Source organism: Leucoraja erinacea, chromosome 13 (genome assembly GCF_028641065.1).
Source record: "Leucoraja erinacea ecotype New England chromosome 13, Leri_hhj_1, whole genome shotgun sequence".
Lineage (NCBI taxonomy): Eukaryota > Metazoa > Chordata > Chondrichthyes > Rajiformes > Rajidae > Leucoraja > Leucoraja erinaceus.
Window position 1 is genome coordinate 46,424,053 of NC_073389.1, and position 21,119 is coordinate 46,445,171.

Sequence of the window (21,119 nt, forward strand, 5' to 3'; positions counted from 1 at the left end):
CACCGTGCCGCCCAAATCACCATTTGTGTTTCATTAATGGTGAGCTGGATTACTGTGACCTACATGTTACCTGAGTGAGACTGCTGATGCTCAGTACCACAGCTCTGGTCAAGAGAGCCCAGCAGCGACTTCACCCTCTCCGAAGACTACGTAAAGCAGGCCTCCCCACTACACACCTACGGACTTTTTATAGGGGGACTGTTGAGAGCACATTGACCTACGGCATCACTTCCTGGTTCGGGAGCTGCAAGGCGTACGAACGGCACCAACTAGACAGGATAGTGAAGACCGCCAGCAGGATTATTGGTGCTCCACTCCCCTTCCTGCTGGACATATACAGGAAGAGATGTATCAGCAGAGCCATTTCCATCATCAAAGACCCTTACCACTCCAGGCGCATGACATTTTCTCCATCCTCTGCATCATCTGGGAAGAGGTACAGGTGCTTTAGCTGCAAAACCAGCAGGATGCTGGCCCACTTCTTGTGCACAGGCTATTTGACTTTTTGGACTTTCACCCCCTGCCAAGTCATCGCGCACAAACCCCCACACTGCAGCAGAGCCACTGTTGTGCCGCTGCCGGTCGGAACGCCTGTTGAATGTTTATTAGAGTGTTAAATTTGTTCATGATACATGTATTTTTTTATTTCTATTTATTTTTCATGCACACTGAATGGACACTGGTTGAGCAACGTTTTTTGTTTCCTCTGGGTATGCGAATACTCAGGAAATGACAATAAAGATATACAATACAATACAATACAGTACCCGCTGAAGGCCACAAGGGGACTACAGTGTAGGATATATGGACAGGCACATGGAAGCAAAGTAATAAGAGGATCAGATGAGATCAACTTACGTTGATTAGTTGATGCTTCGATTATTTTAATCATAGTTGGATATATAGCAGATGGCTTGAACTGTTGATTTGATCTAATTCCGTCATTGTGGCCATGGACAAAGCTGCCTTGATCTAAGATCAACCTACCTGTATCTCTCTTAATTTTATATACCTCTATTAAGTTTCCTGTCAGCCTCTGACACTCCAGAGAAAACTAACCAAGTTTGCCCAACCTCTTATAGCTAACACCATAGACTCCAGGCAGCATTCTGGTAAACCTCTTCTGCACCATCTCCAACCCTGTCCTATGCTTTAGGTTTTATTTAATTGTATTTTACTGGCCCACTCTTGTGCAAGCTGTTTTTGAATTTTTTGTCTTTCACTCAATACTGCGAGGCTCAGAAGAACAAAAAACACTCGAACTTTCAAGGTCCTTAGCTGTGACATGGTAAATACCATGATATATGTGTGAGAATTTAATGAGAATTGATAGGCAGGTCTTTTCATCTTGCCTTAAACCTCTGTAAAGTCTGTGTCACTTTTAATTACTCATGGGCACACAATGACAAACAAACAGGACTTTGAGAAATAATTTTACACTAATATTCTGGCATTGGTAATTATTATCTGACAACATCACTGGCCCATTGCAAGAAAATTACTAATCTGGATAAGCGATGGTGGAATTTTATTATTAAGATAGAAGGCTAGATTTATTGGAAATATGGTCATTGGATACATCGGTTTCTCAGAATCCTCACATGCTGAGAGGTTGCAAGAAGAGATGGATTCACAGGTTGGATTGAAGATAGACTATTTATGGATAACACATTTTATGGAACAGTCCAGTGAATAAGTTTGATAAGAGCTACCACATCTGTAGAGTTGTGATGGTCAGAGGTCTATTTAATAAAGTTTACAGATGGTGCATTGTTTCCCCATGGCTAATGCTTGAGAATTAGGAAAGCACATCCAGAAACACAGTGCAAGTGTATCTGGATAAAAGATTAATTATGGAGACCTCTTATGCTGTGTATCAGTAACTGAAGGTAATAGTATTTTAATATCATGGTAAGAAACGTATTAGACCTTGCCTGCAGTTAGTGAAGGGGGAATAGTTCCCATGCATTTGCTGATGATGTCGTAGAAGATGTATTCTTTCCATGCTTATTTTAACCCTGTGCCCACACTTCCCTTCCAACAGTTCCACCAGACCAACCTCGTCTAACGGTCTCCAAGACAACCTCCAATTCCATCACTCTTTCCTGGATACCAGGCGACAATGGCGGGAGCTCCATTCGAGGTAAGAAGCCTTTAGAATTTAGAGACCCCGTGTGGAAAGAGGCTTTTCAGCCCACCGCGACCACGCCCACCAGCGATCACCCCGTACACTAGCACTATCCTACACATTGGGGACATTTTCACGATTTACAGAAGCCACTTAACCTGCAAACCTGTACGTCTTTGGAGGGTGGGAGGAAACCGGAGCACCCGGAGAAAACCCACAGTGGAGGCCAATTCAGTGGACGTATTCAAGAGAGAGTTAGATATCACTCTAAGGGCTAACGGAATCAAGGGATACGGGGAGAAAGCAGGGAACGGGCTAGTGATTTTTGATGATCAGCCATGAATATATTGAATGGTGGTGCTGGCTCGAAGGTTCCAATGGCCGACTTCTGCATCTATTTTCTATGTCTCTACCAACTCCTTACAAACAGCATCCATAGTAAGGAGCGAACGCGGGTCTGGCGCTGTAAGGCAGCAACTCCGCTAGTGCGCCACCGTGCCGCCCTCAAGATATGTACAAGATCTGTGAGGAACACGAGTCTTCACGTCGCAGTTTATTTCATCAGTAGAATGCTACAAGCCTACTTGTACACCACCATATGGTGTGATGCTTTGCGGTTAAGAAACGTCAACCATTGATCTAGAGTTTGAGTCTTACCGCAGCAGGCTGGGAACTTAGGTTCCAAGTGTATAAATCAATCTGGGCCTAGAAGCTTGCATGAAATAAGTTGTAATAGAATGCTGCCTAGATTAGAAGCTACTAGCTATAAGGAAAGGTTGGACAAGTGTAGAGTCAATAGACAATAGACAATAGGTGCAGGAGCAGGCATTCGGCCCTTCGAGCCAGCACCGCCATTCAACGTGATCATGGCTGATCATCCCCAATCAGTAGCCCAAGTCATAGGGAATCATAGGCTCATGCAGCATGGATACAGGCCCTTCGGCCCAACTTTCTCATGCCGATGAAAATGCCCCATCTGCACCAATCCCACCTGCCTACATTTGGCCCATATTGCTCTAAACCTTTCCCATCCATGCACGTGTCCAAATGTCTTTTAAACCTTATAGAGAATTGTTCTGTCTGGAGCATAGGAGACTGAGGGATACAAGTCGGTCTGGGAGGCGTAGATAAGGTTGACAGTCAGTACCTTCTCCCCAGGTGGGGAATGACAAAGACCAGCGGGCATAGCTTTAAGGTGAGAGGGGCAAGGTTTAACAGGAGATGTGCAGGGCAAGCTTTTTACACAGTGAGCAGTGGGTGTCTGCCTCTCAACCCCATTCTCCTGCCTTCTCCCCGTAACCCCTGAAGCCCCTGAAGATGCCGGTTCAGCACTCCTCCAGCCAACGCTCCTGAATTAGTATTCTTTTAGTTTATTTAATATCGAGTGCCACGTATGCAAACGTTAACATATCACACAACCGACAGGAACGACTAAACATCAGTTCAATGTGCAGTGCCTGTGTTTTCAACAACGCAAATTTCGGATTCGGGTAAGGGTGCATAGGTAGGCATAATGTGTATGCGTGTGTTAACCTGCGCGTATGTGTCACAGTATGTGCAGATGAGTGTATGAACAATTTTAATTTTTCTTACGTTTTGTTGCTGTTATTCTATTGTTATTTTTTAATCTTGTACATTTGAGCTCCGCTCAGTCAGTGTGCGCTCGAATTTTGTTGTATGCACCACTACAATGACAATAAAGTAATAATAATAATAATAATAATAATAATAATAAGAAGAAGAATAATGTTGTCTTCCTCAGGTTACATCCTGCAGTACTCGGAGGACAACAGTGAGCAGTGGGGCAGCTTCCCCATCAGCCCCAGTGAGCGCTCCTACCGCCTGGAGAATCTCAAGTGCGGCACCTGGTACAAGTTCACCCTGACGGCGCAGAACGGAGTGGGGCCCGGCCGCATCAGCGAGATCATCGAGGCGAAAACACACGGGAAAGGTACGGCACTTTTATCAGGGTAGTGGGAAAAACAATCTCTGCATTAAAGGGCTCCCATTTTTTTGGATTTCACTGGTTCCTATTTTCCGCAGTTTAAAAAAAAAACCCTCTTGTTGCTCCTCCCTTCTTCCCTCCCTCCTACCCTCCCACCCTCCCTTCCTTTTTCCTTGCTTCATCCCTCCTTCCCTTCCTTCCTCTCTACCTCCCTTTCCATCCACCCATCCATCGCTCTCTCACTCCCTCTTTCTCTCTATCCAACGAGCCACTCCACCGTTCTTTTGTCTCTCACCTCTCTTCTCCTTCTCTTCTCATCTTCCCTCTCCCTCTCTCTATCACCCCTCTCTCCTCTCCTCTCCCCCTCTCTCTCTCTTCTCCTCTCACTTCCACTATCTCTCTCTTTCTCTCTCTCTCTCTCTCTCTCTCTCTCTCTCAATTTAAAAGACATTCGGAAAGGTACATGGTTAGGAAAGGAAGACACAATATGCTGGAGTAACTCAGCAGGACAGGCAGCACCAGACTGAAGAAGGGGCTCGACCCAAAACATCACCCATTCCTTCTCTCCAGAGATGCTGCCTGTCCCGCTGAGTTACTCCAGCATTTTGTGTCTAACTTCGATTTAAACCAGGTTTCGAGGGATGTGGGCCAAACACGAGCAGGTTGGACTAGCGTGAATGGGGTCAGCATGGACAAGTTGGGCTGAAGGGCCTGTTTCTGTGCCTTATGACTCCATGACTCTATGACACTGAGAAAGCACTGCAGACCTGCACTGAAAAATAGCTGCACCAGCTGCCACTTGCTTCACTTGCCTGCAGTCTAACTACACAGAGGACTGCTGTGTAGAAGTAAGTTTACCTCTCCCTTCACTCGACTTCCATTTCACTGCCACATTTTGCCCTGGAGCTGCAGTCGAGTTTCTATGGTTACTGAAATTGCCGGCTCCAAAGATCAAAAGACTACACGGGGTCATGACGTGAGTGATTCCCCAGAAAAAATACTTTAACTCCCTGCTTGCTGGAACAGGGATAGTTTCCCCCCCCCCCCCGCCCCGCCCCCCCGCCCGCCCGCCCCGCCCCCCGCTGTGTGTCTTACCCTGACCTTATTCCTGTCAGACGTTGAAGTTGGGAATGAAAGGCGAACACACCATTGTCTGGAGGCTCATGGGGATGCAAGGAACTGCAGATGCTGGAGTCTTGAGCGAAACGCAAAGTGCAGGAGGAACTCAGCATGTCAGGCAGCCTTTGGGGAGGGAATGGACAGATGACGTTTCACTGAACAGTACAACGCAGGAACAGGCCCTCCGGCCCACATTGCCCTTGCCAAATGAACTTGATACCAAATTAAACTAATCTCTTCTGCCTGCATGTGCTTCATATCCCTCCGTTCCCTCCATGGCTCTGTGCCTATCTAAACGTTTCTTAAACGCCACTATCATTTAGTTTAGTTTAGTTTCGTGTAACAGGCTCTTCGGCCCACCAAGTCGGCGCCGACCAGCGATCCCCACACATCAACACTATCCTACACACATAAGTGACAATTTTACCAAGCCAATTAACCTACAAAACCTGCACGTCTTTGGAGTGTAGGAGGAAGCCGGAGATCCCGGGGAAAACCCACACAGGTCATGGGGAGAATGTACAAACTCCGTATAGACGGCACCCGTAGTCAGGATCGAACCCGGGTCTCTAGCGCTGTAAAGCAGTGTCTCTACCGCTGTGCCACCATGCCACGCCCACCGTCGTATCTGTCGAATAACCGTGATGATGTCAACAAGAGATGATGAAGACTTGAAAGGCATGATGTAAAAAGCATGGTGGCACAGCGGTAGAGTTGCTGCCTTACAGCTCCAGAGACCCAGGTTCGATCCCGACCACGGGTGCTGTCTGTACGGAGCTTGTACCTTCTTCCCGTGACCTGCGTGGGTTTCCTCCGGGTGCTCTGGTTTCCTCTCACACTCCAAAGACGTGCAGGTTTGTAGGTTAATTGGCTTTGGTAAGATTAGTAAATTGTTCCCAGTGTGTGTAGGATAGTGTTAGTGTGTACAGGGGATCGCTGGTCGGTGCGGTCTCGGTGGGCCAAAGCGTCTGATTCTGCGCTGTTTCTCTGAACGGCTTAGTGTTTAAAATGTTCCGCAGTAATTTTTAACATCCACCAGAGGGCGACAAATCTCTGATCCATTTGGCGATCCTCTGCCTCTGATAATAAAAACCAGCAAATTAAAATACGAAAAACAAATTGGAAAAGCATTATGAAAATACGAAATTTGTTAAGGAAATGCAGCCAGTAATAAGCAGCAAACTCCAGCTTTATCCCCAGTGTGAGCTGTGATGAGACGAGGGCAGAAGTAGTGCCCTAAATTTATTTGACGTGTGCATTATTTATAAAATTAATAAACAAAAATAGTAAGTACAACAATCCTCCATAGTGAGAGAAATGCTGGGCGTTTGGGGACTATATAAACACGAGGCAATGTATAAGTTGGCCACAACCACGGTTAAGTATGGTAATCTCTGAAGAAAAATAAGGATGTTTTTGTTCCTGCAATGAGACTAATGGAGGCGTATCAAGTGGAATTAAATCAAGTTGAGTTTGTTGTCAAATGCACAGAATCGGTGAGGTACAGTGGCACAGCGGTAGAGATACTGCCTTTCAGCGCTACTAGCGCCAGAGAGCCGGGTTCCATCCCGACTACGGGAGCTAGTCTGTGCGGAGTTTGTACATTCTCCCCGTGACCTGCGTGGGCTTTCGAGGAAGGAGATGAGGAGAAATTTCTTTAGTCAGAGGGTGGTGAATCTGTGGAATTCTTTGCCACAGAAGACTGTGGAGGCCAAGTCACTGGATGTTTTTTAAGGCAGAGAGATTCTTGATTAGTATAGGTGTCAGGGGTTATGGGGAGAAGGCAGGAGAATGGGATTAGGAGGGAGAGATAGATCAGCCATGATTGAATGTCGGAGTAAACTCAGAAGGAAAGCTGTAATTCTGGACTAAGATACACAAGTAGTGAGCTGATGCTGCAATCATCTTTTGCCCATCCACCTCAAATACCCACTCATCAGAAATGATCTTCAACTTGCCTTCTGGCTGTTTTTGCAGTGAGATCTTGCAGTAGGAAAACGGATAGTTTTCGGTTGGTTTTACAGATGTGGATATCATAACAAACGGCAATTTTTATGGATCATTGGAGTGGAAATTGTAGTGAAGTCCTGGAGCTTATTTGAAGAAAATATTTGCTCTAAACGTTCATAAAGTCCCGTCCCCCCCCCTCCCGCCCAGAACCGTGACCCTTTTTCAATATGTGGCTTAGTTTAGGTTAGAGTTCTCTATCAATTTTTTAATCTTTTTTTAGAGATACAGCGCGGAAACAGGCCCTTCAGCCCACGGAGTCCAGACCAACCAGCGATCCCCGCACATTAACACGATCCTGCACACATTAGGGACCATTTAAAATTCTACCAAACCAATTAACTTGCAAACCTGAAACGTCGCCAATTCATTCTCTCCATAGATGCTGCCTCACCCGTTGAGTTTCTCCAGCATCTTTTGTCCACCTTCGATTTTTCCAGCATCTGCAGTTTTTTCTTATACCTTCCATGTTATGTCCAAGAAATGAGATCATGGTATTGGCTGCTCTGACAATTGAGTTCCCATTTTAGTAATCAAAGCTTTTTACCTCTTAGTAAAATAAAGCATAAACCTGCTCCTTTATAGCCTGTGCAGGTCAAAACCTAATAAGGCTGTTCTTAAGAGAAAGACATGCCATGATAAATAGGAAACATTCTTAAAAAAGGGAAGGTGCAATGTTCTTAAATGGTGAATATATAATGTTCTTCAATGCAGAATAAACAGTGTTTTTTTAACAAGGGGGGATACATCAATTCATGTTCATAATTGATAGCAGAATTAAGCCATTCGGCCCATCAATTCTGATCTAACTTCCCCTCTCAACCCCAATCTCCCCATAACACTGTCACCTGTATCAATCAAGAATCTATCTATCTCTGCCTTAAAAATATCCATTGACTTGGCCTCCACAGCCTTCTGTGGCAAATAGTTCCACAAATACATACTGTTCATAAAAGGGAGAATGTACAACATTCTTAAAAAGAGGAATATATGGACAGGCACTTGGATGTGCAGGGTATGAAGGGATATGGATTATGTGCAGTTTGTCTTGGCCTTATGGTCAGCACACACATTGTGGGCCGAAGGGCCTGTTCCATGTTCTATGATCTTAAAAAGAGAATTGACTGTCTTCTAAAAGTAGAAACATGACGCAACAGAATAATACATCGTAGACTTGGCGGGGTTGGAATCCAAGGCTTTGGTTTATTCTGCAAAAGGACATGTTTTTAAAAAAATGGATTAGAAATAATCTAATGATATCAATGATGGGTGTATGGAACAAGCTGCCAGGGGAGATAGTTGAAGCTGGGACTATCCCAACCCTTAAGAAACAGGTACATGGGCGAGACAGGTTTGGAGGGATATGGACCAAGCACAGGCAGGTGGGACTAGTGTAGCTGGGACATGTTGGCCGGTGTGAGCAAGTTGGGCCGAAGGGCCTGTTTCCACACTATGTATCACTCTCTCTGTGACTGTAATTCTGTCTCCCTGCAGAGCCACAGTTTGCCAAGGAGCAGGAGCTGTTCTCCAGCATTAACACCACGAGGATCCGGCTGAACCTTGTCGGCTGGGTGGACGGCGGCTGCCCCATCACCACGTTCACGCTGGAGCACCGGCCGTTTGGGACAGCGGCCTGGACCACGGCGCAGCGCACCACGCTGTCCAAGGCCTACATCCTGTACGACCTGCAGGAAGCCACGTGGTACGAGCTGCAGATGACGGTGTGCAACAGTGCCGGCTGTGCGGAGAAGCAGGCGGAGTTTGCTACCCCCAACGACGATGGGAGTGAGTACTTCCTTGGTGACCTTACTGATCCTATCCACTATAGACGCAAAATGCTGGAGAAACTCAGCGGGACAGGCAGCATCTCTGGAGAGAAGGAATGATTGTTGTTTACTTTTCCTTCCCTCCAGAGATGCTTCCTGTCCCGCTGAGTTACTCCAGCATTTTGTGTCTATCTTCAGTTTAAACCAGCATCTGCAGTTCCTTCCTACACAAATGTTCACTATATATGTTTACTTTAGATGTCAGTCTAATGCCAGTCCTCAAGAACCAGAGATTTTGGGAGAGGTTGGATTATAATTCCTTGGAGTGTAGGAGGCTGAGGAGAGATCTTATGGAAGCATATGGAACCTGTTTCCATGCTGTATGCCTCTATGACCATGACTGTTGCTGTTGTATCTGCATCTGCTATCTCCCCTGGCAACATGTTCCAGGCACCAACCACTCTTTCTGTGGAAAAAAAAGTGCCTCACAAATCTCTCTTAAACTCTCTCCCCTCTCACCTTTGACCCCCAACCACTTGTGTTTGACCCCGTATCCTGAGACTATGACCTCTCGTTCCAGTTCCCTGGGCAGGGAAATATCCTCTCCACTTCCTGAATGTCTAACCCTGTTAGCATTTTGTAAGTTTTAACTCTCTTCCTTACAAACATCAGCGAATACAACCCTGGCCAATTGGAGGTGCAAAGGACTGCAGATGCTGGAATCTTAAGCAAAAAACAAAATGCTAGTGGAACTCAAGATGTCGGACATCATCTGTGGCGGGAAATAGGCTGACACGTTTCGGGTTGGGATTCGGAACAATATGAAGAGAGGTCCCAACCCAAGATGTTGTCTGTCCATATCCTTCATCAGATGCTACCTGACCCACTGAGTTCCTCCAGCACTTAGTTTTTTTTTGCACAAACCTAGTCAATCTGATCTCTCCTCAGTTTAGTTTGGTTTTGAGATATTGTGCAGAAACAGGCCCTTCGACCCACCGAGTTCACACCGGCCGGTGATCCCCACACATTAACTCTATTCTACACATACTAGGAACAATATACATTGATACCAAGGCAATTAACCTGCAAACCTGTGCGTCTTTGGAGTGTGGGAGGAAACAGGAGATCTCTGATAAAATCTAAGATGGTCACGGGGAGTATGTATAAACTCCATACAGACTGCACCCGTAGTCAGGATCGAACCCAGGTCTCTGGCGCTGTAAAGCAGTAGCTCTACCGCTATGCTACCGTGCTGCCCTCTTTGGCAAGGTCAAAATTGCCCAACATACTACAGGCGTGGTCTCAACAAAGCCCTGTATAAATGTAGCAAGAATGTGTTGCCCAGACACAAGGAACTGCAGATGCAGGAATCACCAGGTGCTGGCGTGACTCAGCACATCAGGCAGCATCTGTGGAGAGAATGAAGAGGTGATGTTTAGGGGCAGGATCCTTCTTCAGACTGATTGTAGAAGGGGGGGGGGGGGGGGGGTGCAGAAAGCTGGAAAATAGGTGGAAGGCAGGACAAAGTCTGGTGAGTGATAGGTGGATACAGGAATGCGGGGGGGGTGGTTGATTGGCAGATGGGTGCAATAAGTGACAATGGCTAGAGATGACGAATGTATTGTCATTGGTTTAACTCCGTTGCTAATATTATGTTTGTGTAATTAATAACTGGTGATGAATTGAAAATGACTAAACTGAACAGTGTTTAAATTAGTTTTGAAATCTATTCCAGTTTCTTGCTCACTGGTCATTATTACAGTGCTGTTGGGTGGCATGTTTGTGTGAAAAAATTGGTGACCATGTCTCCACCAACAACAGAATTACTCTACCAAATATTTCATGCTCTGTAAAATGCTAAGGATGTCATGGGCTATGGGTTGAAGGCAGGAGAATGGGCTTGGGAGGGAAAGAGAGATCTGCAAATATTGAATGGTGGAGTAAACTTATTCTGCTCCTAGAATCTATCAAAGTGCATTCTGAGGTTACGAGTGGCGATGATCAAATGGCATTATTTTCCTTTTTCCCTCTGAGACGTGACCCGTAGCCCACATTGACAATGGCCATATATTACCATCATCTGTTTCAGATTGGCTGAGGAAAATACCTGAAAAATCTTTACGACAAAATAAAAATTGGCTCTATTGTGAAATAACTTTATGTTTTTGTCAATGTGCAATTGCCCTATTGCCTCATGTTTCATTTCAATTTATGACCTGTGGCTGAAGCAAACAAAATGGTTCTCCAATAAACTTTTTCCCATCTATTGTTCATCATCGGCTGATGAGTTACTAGACTGTGGAAGACCTCAGTAGCTAATAAGGGTCGGTTCATATTGAGCTAGGCTAATTAGTTTAGTTTAGTTTACTTTAGAGATTAAGAGTGCGGAAACAGGCCCTTCGGCCCACCAAAACTGCGTCGAGCAGCGATTCCCGCACACGAACACTATCCTACACACTAGAGACTATTTTACAATCTCTACCAAAGCCAATTAACCTACATATCTGAACATCACAGTGGCGCAGCTGCCTTACAGCGAATGCAGCACCGGAGACCCAGGTACGATCCTGACTACGGGTGCTGCCTGTACGGAGTTTATACGTTCTCCCCGTGATCTGCGTGGGTTTTCTCCGAGATCTTCGGTTTCCTCCCACGCTCCAAAGACGTACAGGTTTGTAGATTAATTGGCTTACAATAGTGGGTGTAGCGTAGTGTGAAGGTGCGGGGATCACTGGTCGGCACGGACCTGGTGGGCTGAAGGGTCTGTTTCCGCACTGGATCTCTAAACTAAACTAAACTAATCTTTGGAGTGTGGGAGGAAACCTGGAGCACCCGGAGAAAACCCACGCAGGTCACGGGGAGAACGTACAAACTCCGTCCAGGCAAGAACACATAGTCAGGATCGAGTCCGGGTCTCTGGCGCTGTAAGGCAGCAACTCTACTGAGGATTAAATTATCACAAGTATCTAATTCTGATTGACAATTTGCTTGACTTATTTATCCCAACACGTATCCAGGACTCAGGGTCTTTGTCGTAACAAAATGGTTCAGTTTAGTTTATTGTCACGTGTACCGAGGTACAGTGAAAAGCTTTTGTTGGGTCCCTTGTGTTTTAGTCATGTGCATTTGGGGTTTTGGAAGGGGAAAGATCATGTTCAGATAGGACACGAAGGAGAGATTATAAAAGAATAATAGAAATAAAGTACTGTAGAAGCTGGTTTACAAAAAAGACACAGAGTGCTGGAGTAACTCAATGGGTCAGGCAACATCTCAGGAGAACATGGTACAGTGGTGCAGCAGTAGAGTCGCTGCTTTACAGCACCATAGACCCAGGTTCGATATTGACTACGGGTACTGTCTGTATTGGAGACTGCGTGTTCTTCCTGTGACCACGTGGGTTTTTTACGGGAGCTCCGGTTTCCTCCCACACTCCACAGACTTGAGGGTTAATTGTTTTTTAGGGATATGGGGAGAAGGCAGGAACGGGGGTACGGATTGTGGATGATCAGCCATGTTCACGTCTGTAAGTGATAGGTGGATACAGGAGCATAAATTGAAATGAAACATGAGGCAATAGGGCAATTGCACATTGACAAAAATATAAAGTCTTCAGCAGAATGATGTGGAAAGGATGTTTCCACTAGTGGGAGAGTCTAGGACCAGAGGTCATGGTTTCAAAATTAAAGGACGTTTCCTCAGAAAGGAGATGGAATTTCTTTAGTCAAATAATTGTTAATCGTAGACTTCATTGCCACAGACGGCTGTGGAGGCCAAGTCAATGGATATTTTTAAGGCAGAGATAGGTAGATTCTTGATTAGTGCGGGTGTCAGGGGTTATGGGGAGAAGGCAGGAGAATGGGGTTTGGAGGGAGTGGTAGATCAGCCATGATTGAATGGCGGAGTAAACTTAATGGAGTGAATGGCCTAATTCTGCTCCTATCACATATGAACTTATGAAAGTCATTGACTAAATGGAAGCCTGAACCATCAGGAATTTCTGGTGTCAGCCTTCATGCTGCCGATACTTGTCATCTTATTTTTTAAGTTGACACAGGAGACCATTTAACACATTAAATCCTAGACAGCTCCCACCAGAGCAGTCCCATCAGTCTCATTCCCCCTCTTAGGATTACTTTGGAGTCCAGTGATGTCAAGATGGTAGAGGTGGCCACTCATTGCTTTGAAACTTTGGATCAAGGGAGAAGAGGAATGAGATGGGTTAGAATGGAATTCCAAACCAAATTCTGATTCCCCAAACCACTGCACATGACTGAAGTACCTTTCCAGCCCCAAGAATTTCAAGGTGGTAAGTATATAAACCTATGAGAGGCATAGATAGGGTAGACAGTCAGAACGGTATTTCCCAATGTGGGAAGGATGAGAGGCCACAGCATTAGAGTCTGAAAGACAAAAATGGAAGGGAATATGCTGGGCATGTTTTTGTTCCCACAGAGAGTGTTGCATAACTGGAATGTGCTGCCAGGGTTGGTGGTGGAGGCAGATATGGTAGTGATGATTAACCTGCAAACCCGTGCGTCCTTGGGATGTGGGAACAAGCCGGAGCCCCCGGGGGAAAAACATGTGGTCACGAGGAGAATATGCAAACTCGAGCAGCACGGTGGCGCAGCGGTAAAGTTACTGCCTTACAATGCCAGAGGCCCTGGTCCCGGGTTCGATCCTGACCACGGGTGCTGTCTGTACGAAATATGCACATTCCCCCCGTGACATCCTCGGTTTCCTCCCACACTCCAGCGGCGTACAGGTTTGTAGGTACATTGGCTTGGTATATGTAGTGTAAATTGCCCCTAGTGTGTGTAGGATAGTGTTAATGTGCGGGAATCACTGGTCGGTGCAGACTCAGTGGACCGAAGGGCCTGTTTCCGCGCTGTATATCTAAACTAAATTCCAAAGACGTACAGGTTTGTAGGTTAATTGGTTTGGTGTAAATGTAAATTGTCTCTGGTGTGCTTAGGATAGTGTTAATGTGCGGGGAGCGCTGGTCGGCGCGAACGCAGTGGACTAAAGTTGCCTGTTTCCACGCTGTATCTCGAAACTAAACTAAACTAAGCATCACTCGAGGCCAGCATCGAACCCGGGTCTCTGGTGCACTGAGACAGCAGCTCTACCAGCTGCGCCACTGTGCCGCACAAGTGAGGTCCATTGAGATTCCCTCCCAATGGGAATAGATGTCCCTCCATCCCTCGTCCACACCCGTTGTGTCTCAATGCTTCTCTGTGTGAAGGGTTTGAATCAGACTAATGTCCCGTCCATGTAATCTAGGATGTTCATGATGGGAGCTACTTTGAGGATGTTGTGGATGTAAAACTACATTGTCTCGTGTGTCATTCGACACGTAGGCGAAGTATTTATTATAATATTTAAATTGTCTTGGAACGCAGCCAACATGCTATACTACAAACACGCTTTTTATTCTGTGGAAGATCATTTTACCAACACTCAAAGTATTGGCAGAAGCACTGATGTTGGCACTGATTCCTCTACGCCACAGGACAAAAAATCTGTTCTTTTTGGCAGAGCAAAAATATTCACATCCTAATTTAACTATCTTATTGCCTCTTAAAACCAACGTAGCATTAAGAATGACTTCAGTTTAGTTTAGTTTAGAGTTACAGTGTGGAAGCAGGCCCTTCGGCCCACCAAGTCCACGCCGACCCACACACCAGGGACAATTTACAATTAAACCAAGCCAATTAACCTACAAACCTGTATGTCTTTGGAGTGTAGACACAAAATATTGGAGTAACTCAGTGGGACGGGCAGCATCTCTGGAGAGAAGGAATGGGTGACGTTTCTGGTCGAAGCCTTTCTTCAGGCTGATAGACAGGGGAGAGGGATACTGGAGATATGGAAGGGTACAAAGAGAATGTATGGTTGATGTGGATCAAGGAAAATGAAGGAATGGTTTACTGTTGGCTGAGGGGAAGGTGACATTGAGGCATACAAACAGTAAAATTAATCAGGAGGACGGTAAAACCAGTCGGAGAAATAGGGTGGGAGAGGGACGGGGAGAGAGGGAAAGCAAGGGTTACTTGAAGTTAGTGAAATCAAAATTCTTACCGAAGATAGGTACAAAATGCTGGAGTAACTCAGCGGGACAGGCATTATCTCTGTATAGAAGGAATTAGTGTTGTTTTGGGTCGAGACCCTTCTTCAGACTTCAAAATTCCTACCGCTGGGTTGTAAGCTGCCCAAGCAAAGTATGAAGGTAGACAAAAATGCTGGAGAAACTCAGCGGGCGAGGCAGCATCCATGGAGCGAAAGAAATAGGCGACGTTTCGGGTCGAGACCCTTCTTCAGACTATTCCCTTCCCTTCCCTCCAACTCTACGAAAATCGCCCCAAGCAAACTATGAGGTGCTGTTCCTCCAGTTTGCGTTGGGACTCACTCTGACAGTGGAGGAGGGCCCTGGACAGAAAAATCGGTGTGGGAATGGGTAGGTGAGTTAAAGTGTTAGATATTTATGCCTGCTGGGAATGAAAGAAGCTTTTCCAGATTGTGCCATTAAGACTCCGTTATAGTCAGTGAACCCGTATACTGCATTACGAGGTAATGCTGTATCATTACCAGGGCACATATATTACGGAGAAACAGCATGCCTTGATATATTATGATGATTGAACTTCTGTGTAATACAGTGGAATAACACAGCCTTGTATATTGCAAATAAATTGCTCAGCAGGCCACCGCAGATCAGAATATCCTCGCAGCGATTCATCTCCCATTACTTCAGTAGCGGTGCAAAGGAAACTCCATTTAAGTGCTCAAAAGAGATTTGTGATGATGGCTCGGGAAACACAGTCAGACAGTTAATGAGGAAATTCACCTCAATGGGTAGGCAGGTCAGTGTTTAGAGGGACAGGGGCCAAACGCAGGCAGGTGGGGCAAGTTGGCCGGTGTTGGCAGTTTGGGCCAAAGGGCCTGTTTCTATGCTGTATGAGTATGTATGACTCAACAGGTTGCACGGTGACACAGTGGTAGAGTTGCTGCCTTACAGCGCCAGCAACCCAAGTTCGATCCTGACTGCGGGTGCTGTCTGTACGGGGTTTGTATGTTCTCCCTGTAACCTGCATGGCTTTCCCTAGGATCTCTGGTTTCCTTCCACACTCCAAAGACATGCAGGTTTCTAGGCTAATTGACTTGGTAGAATTATCCCTAGTGTGTAGGATAGTGTTAGTGTCTGGGGATCACTGCTCGGCACGGACTCAGTGTGCCATTCAGTTTTGTTTATTGTCACGTGTGCCAACTTACAGTGAAAAGCTTTTGTTGTGTTCTAACCAGTCAGCGGAAAGATTACAATCTAGCCATTTACATATATAGATATAATAAATGTTGCTGTAGGAGTACAGATTTAGACGTTAGAGTGATTGTAATATGTGATTGTAGATCTGACAATAGACAATAGGTGCAGGAGTAGGCCATTCGGCCCTTCGAACCAGCACCGCCATTCAATATGATCATGGCTGATCATCCCCAATCAGTACCCCGTTCCTGCCTTCTCCCCATATCTCCTGACTCCGCTATCTTTAAGAGCCCTATCCAGCTCTCCCTTGAAAGTATCTAGAGAACCGGCCTCCACCGCCCTCTGAGGCAGAGAATTCCACAGACTCACAACTCTCTGTGTGAAAATCTGCAAATAGTTGCTTGTGTTGGGCGCCATCTTGGAAGCATGGAACAAAGTCTGATTAAAGATAGTCTGAGGGTCACCAATGAGGTTGATAATAGCTCATGACTGCTCTCTAGTTGTTGGTTGGATGGTTCAGTTGCCTGATAACAATTGGGAAGAAATTGTCCCTGAATCCGGAGGTGTGCATTTCCACACTTCCATACCTTTTTCCTGATGGGAGAGGGGAACAGAGGAAATGATCAAATGTACTTGTGTCCTTTTGCTCTTATTAGGTTTGTGCAAGGCTGAGACAGACAGATTATTGAACTGTGGGAGAGGTTATGGGTTCAGACTGAAAAAATGGAACTGTGGAGAACAATGATAGCGGCAATGGCCAGTGAAGCAAGTTTCTTCTCTTGTGTAGGAAGATGCTGGTTTAAACAGAAGATAGACACAGAATGCTGGAGTAACTCAGCGGGACAGGCAGCATCTCAAGAGAGAAGGAATAATAATAATAATAATAATAACTTTATTTATAAAGCACTTTAAACAACTGCAGTTGCCACAAAGTGCTGTACATGAGAACTCATGGACAAGAAGTTATTACAAACCATTAAAAACCGTAAAACAAAGGACTATAAAACAGTAAAAATTAAAAGACATTAAAAGCACTAAAAACAGGAGCAATGTCTCAGCCAGTGTCGAAAGCCAGAGAATAAAAATGAGTTTTTAGGGTGGATTTGAAGATGGACAGTGAGGGGGCCTGTCTGATGTGCAACGGCAAGGTGTTCCAGAGTGCCGGAGCAGCAACAGAAAAGGCTCTACCCCCTCTGAGCTTCCGCTTAGACCTTGGTACCTCAAGGAGCAGCTGATCAGCTGACCTGAGGGACCGGGCAGGAGCGTATGGGTGGAGCAGCTGGGTGATGTTGGGTGATGAATGGGTGATGTTTCAGGTCGAGACCCTTCTTCAGGCATCTCGACCCGAAACGTTATCCATTCCTTCCCACCAGAGAAGCTGCCTGACCCACTGAGTTAGTCCAGCATTCTGTGCCTATCTTCTGTGCAAACCAGCATCTGCAGGTCCTTCCTACACGCACAGTCTTGGGCATCTCTGAGGCAAATTCCTGCCAATATTTCTTATCTTCTTACATGGCCTGGCTAGATTCAATACGTCCTGAATCTTGCCACCACAGTAGATGTGATAGCGTGTGAAAAATCCACCATGTAAATCGATACTCAACCATTTGCAGGAACAACTGTAGCGACCAAAGTGAAGAAGGTATCAAGAAGACTTGAGTTTGTAACATTCCCAGTTTAAGCTGCAAGAAGAATTCATGTGGTTAAATATTGTCGATCTGTAGCAATCGCTATGGTTGCTACAAGTGCAGTCTCAGAAAATGAAAATAACAAAATCCATTAATTTTTGATCAGCAAGAAAGAATATTTTCTAAAATGGTCAGTACATGGATTAGAGCATTTCCCATGTCTTTTCGATGAAAAGATACCTTTTATTTCTATCCAGGACTTAAATACCGTTTATTGGCTTGTGTTTCTATGGTTACAGGGAGTGCAACTAAATTGTCTTAAATGTCAACACACTACAATGCTCCTTAAGTACAGAGCTCTGGAGAGTACAATTTAATTCCACCTATAAATCATACAGCTCGAAGATTATTACATTGTTCAAGTCGTCCTAAAACATGTTATCTCTTTTATTTTTGCTAAAAAAAAAAATCCTCTGTAATGCAGAGGTGCAGTCAGTGGAATGGCACCATAGTAATCTATTAAAAAATAAAAAATTACAAATTTTGAAAAGGGGCACCACCTTTATTCATTAAAAAAATTACCTCCAAGACAATGAATTCTCCAAAATCAAATTTGACTGGTACAAAAATTAGTTTGAGCAAGTCGGCAACCATTTTTAGATGTTTAAGTGCTCCAGTTTGTTGTGACGTTTTACAATCGTGCTTTAGAAAATAGATGCCATTCGGCCCTTTGAGCCAGCACCACCTTTCAATATGATCGTCCAAAATCAGTACCCCGTGCTTGCATTTTCCCCATGTCCCTGGATTCTGTTAGCCCTAAGAGCTAAATCCAACTCTCTTGAAAACATCCAGTGAATTGGCCTCCACTGCCTTCTGTGGCAGAGAATTCCATAGATTCATCACTGTCTGGGTGAAAATGTTTTTCCTCACCTCAGTCCTAAACGGCCTAGCCCTTATTCTTAAACTGTGACCCCTGGTTCTGGACTCCCCCAGCATGGGGAAACATTTTCATGCATTTAGGCTGTCCAATCCTTTAGAATTTTATATGTTTCTATAAGATATCCTCTCATCCTTCTAAATTCCAGTGAATACAAGCCCAGTCGACCTATTGTTTCATCATTTGCCAGTCCCGCCATCCCTTCAGAGCTAGCACTTTTGAGCTACAATTTCTTGGAAGCTTTTCTGAAAGACTTAATCAATACAGAGGTTTATGGCATTCAATGGAATGACGCCAGTGAGTCATTGTTTACTGTGCTCTCATGGGACCAGGGTTGATGGGTGGTTAGACCACTTCAGGCCGAGTTGATGGGTGTGTCAGGAGCATAAAATATATAGGAAGGAACTGCAGATGCTGTTTTACACTGATGATAGACACAAAATGCTGGAGTACTCAGCGGGTCAGGCAGCATCTCTGGAGAAAAGATGTTTCAGATCGAGTCTGAAGAAGGGTTTCGACCCGAAAGGTCACCTATTCCTTTTTCTTCAGAGATGCAGCCTGACCCGCTGTGTTGCTCCAGCATTTTGTGACTATCTTCAGCATAAAATGTGATTTATCTTGGGCTGTTGGATGTTTGGAATTGGCTTAGTGGGCTGTAAAATCGAACTCTGCGATTTATAACCTTCTGATATGAAAATACCTCAGGGTTTCCAAAGAGGGTTGGAAATTTCCTCTCTGACCAACAATCTAGACTGATACTACAGTGCTGCATGCCTTATGCCCCTGCCCCACTTAGGAAACCTGAACGGAAACCTCTGGAGACTTCGTGCCCCACCCAAGGTTTCCGTGCGGTTCCTGGAGGTTGCAGATGGTTGCCGGAGGTTGCAGGTAGTGGAAGCAGGTAGGGAGACTGACAAAAACCTCTGGGAACCTCCGGGAACCGTACGGAAACCTTGGGTGGGGCGCAAAGTCTCCAGAGGTCTCCGTTCAGGTTTCCTAAGTGGGACAGGGGCATAAGCTACAGTATTGTTGAACATGCCCTGATTTGAGTGAGATGGTCAAATCACATGACCACCTCAGCATCAATGATGATCAAAGATCCTTAAGATATTATTCAACGAGTCTGCACATGATAAGTGAATAATAAGGTTCTGTTGTTATTTTTAATGATTGGTGACGAAATATTAACCAGGGCATGGATAAATAACACTTTGCTCTTTATCATGATATTTATGTCTACAAGAGAGAGAGAGAGACAGAGAGAGAGACAGAGAGAGAGAGAGAGAGAGAGAGAGAGAGCAGAACATCAGTATTTTATGACATGAGGCCGTTTGCCCCATTGAATCAATGGCAGTTATTTTCCCTGTAATGCATTCTCCCTACATTCCCATCAGTTCCAGTACTCACCCACACACTAGAGATAAAAGGCCAATGAAGCACCAACTCTCACATCGTTGGGATGTGGGAGAAAACCGGAGACCCATATGGTCACAGGGAGAACATGCATGCTCCACACAGTTAGCAGCAGAGGTCAGGATTAAACACAGGTTGCAGGAGCTAGCTGTGTAGACACACCATAATGCCAACTTTCCGAAAGACAGTCCTGCAATGTGCAGGGAAAACCCACGCAGGTCACGGGGAGAACGTACAAACTCCGTACAGACAGCACCCGTAGTCGGAATTGATCCCATGTCTCTGGTTATGTAAGGCAGCAACTCTACCGCTGCGCCACCATGCCGCCCCATATTGAATTGGAAGCTTTGTCTAAGCTTCAGGCTTGGGACCTGATTCAGCATCTTTCTGATTTGTTGCCATTTGTTCTACTCATGTGCTCCACCATCCAAGTTTAATCATGCCTGGTCTGTTTTTTTATCACGCATCAGCTCCTAATAACCTTACCTGACAATATTTCAGACTGGTTCCAACAGCTTTAAGGAGAGAGTGGAGTGGTCCAGATCTCCATTTCCTTGATATTATTTGCAAAGAACTGGCTCTCCATTTTAAGATTAAGCTTCACCTTCACACCCCGTTACTCAGAATGACCCTTCTATTGTATGAAGGAGGTTGAGATGTTTCAATGGTATAACTGGTTCCTGAACAGAACTGTTTCCTCATTCAGTTCATAAGTTCATAGAGTCATAGATAGATTCATGGAGTGATACAGTGTGGAAATAAGCCCTTCAGCCCAATTTGCCCACACCGGCCGACATGTCCCAGCTACACTAGTCCCACCTACCAGCATTTGGTCTATATCCTTCCAAAACTGTCCAATCCATGTACCTGTCTAACTGTTTCTTAAATGTTTGGATAGTCCCTGCCTCAACTGCC

General features: G+C 45.3%; 1 protein-coding gene across 1 annotated transcript in view; it reads left to right on the forward strand.

Annotated features, from left to right (window-relative positions):
• Positions 1–21,119, forward strand: part of LOC129702994 (cell adhesion molecule DSCAM) — a 207,478-nt gene that overhangs the window by 144,057 nt on the left and 42,302 nt on the right. The window contains exons 20-22 of the mRNA XM_055645130.1: positions 2,045–2,143; positions 3,891–4,079; positions 8,694–8,984. Coding sequence (XP_055501105.1) covers positions 2,045–2,143; positions 3,891–4,079; positions 8,694–8,984 — 579 coding nt within the window. The remainder of the gene's footprint in view (positions 1–2,044; positions 2,144–3,890; positions 4,080–8,693; positions 8,985–21,119) is intronic.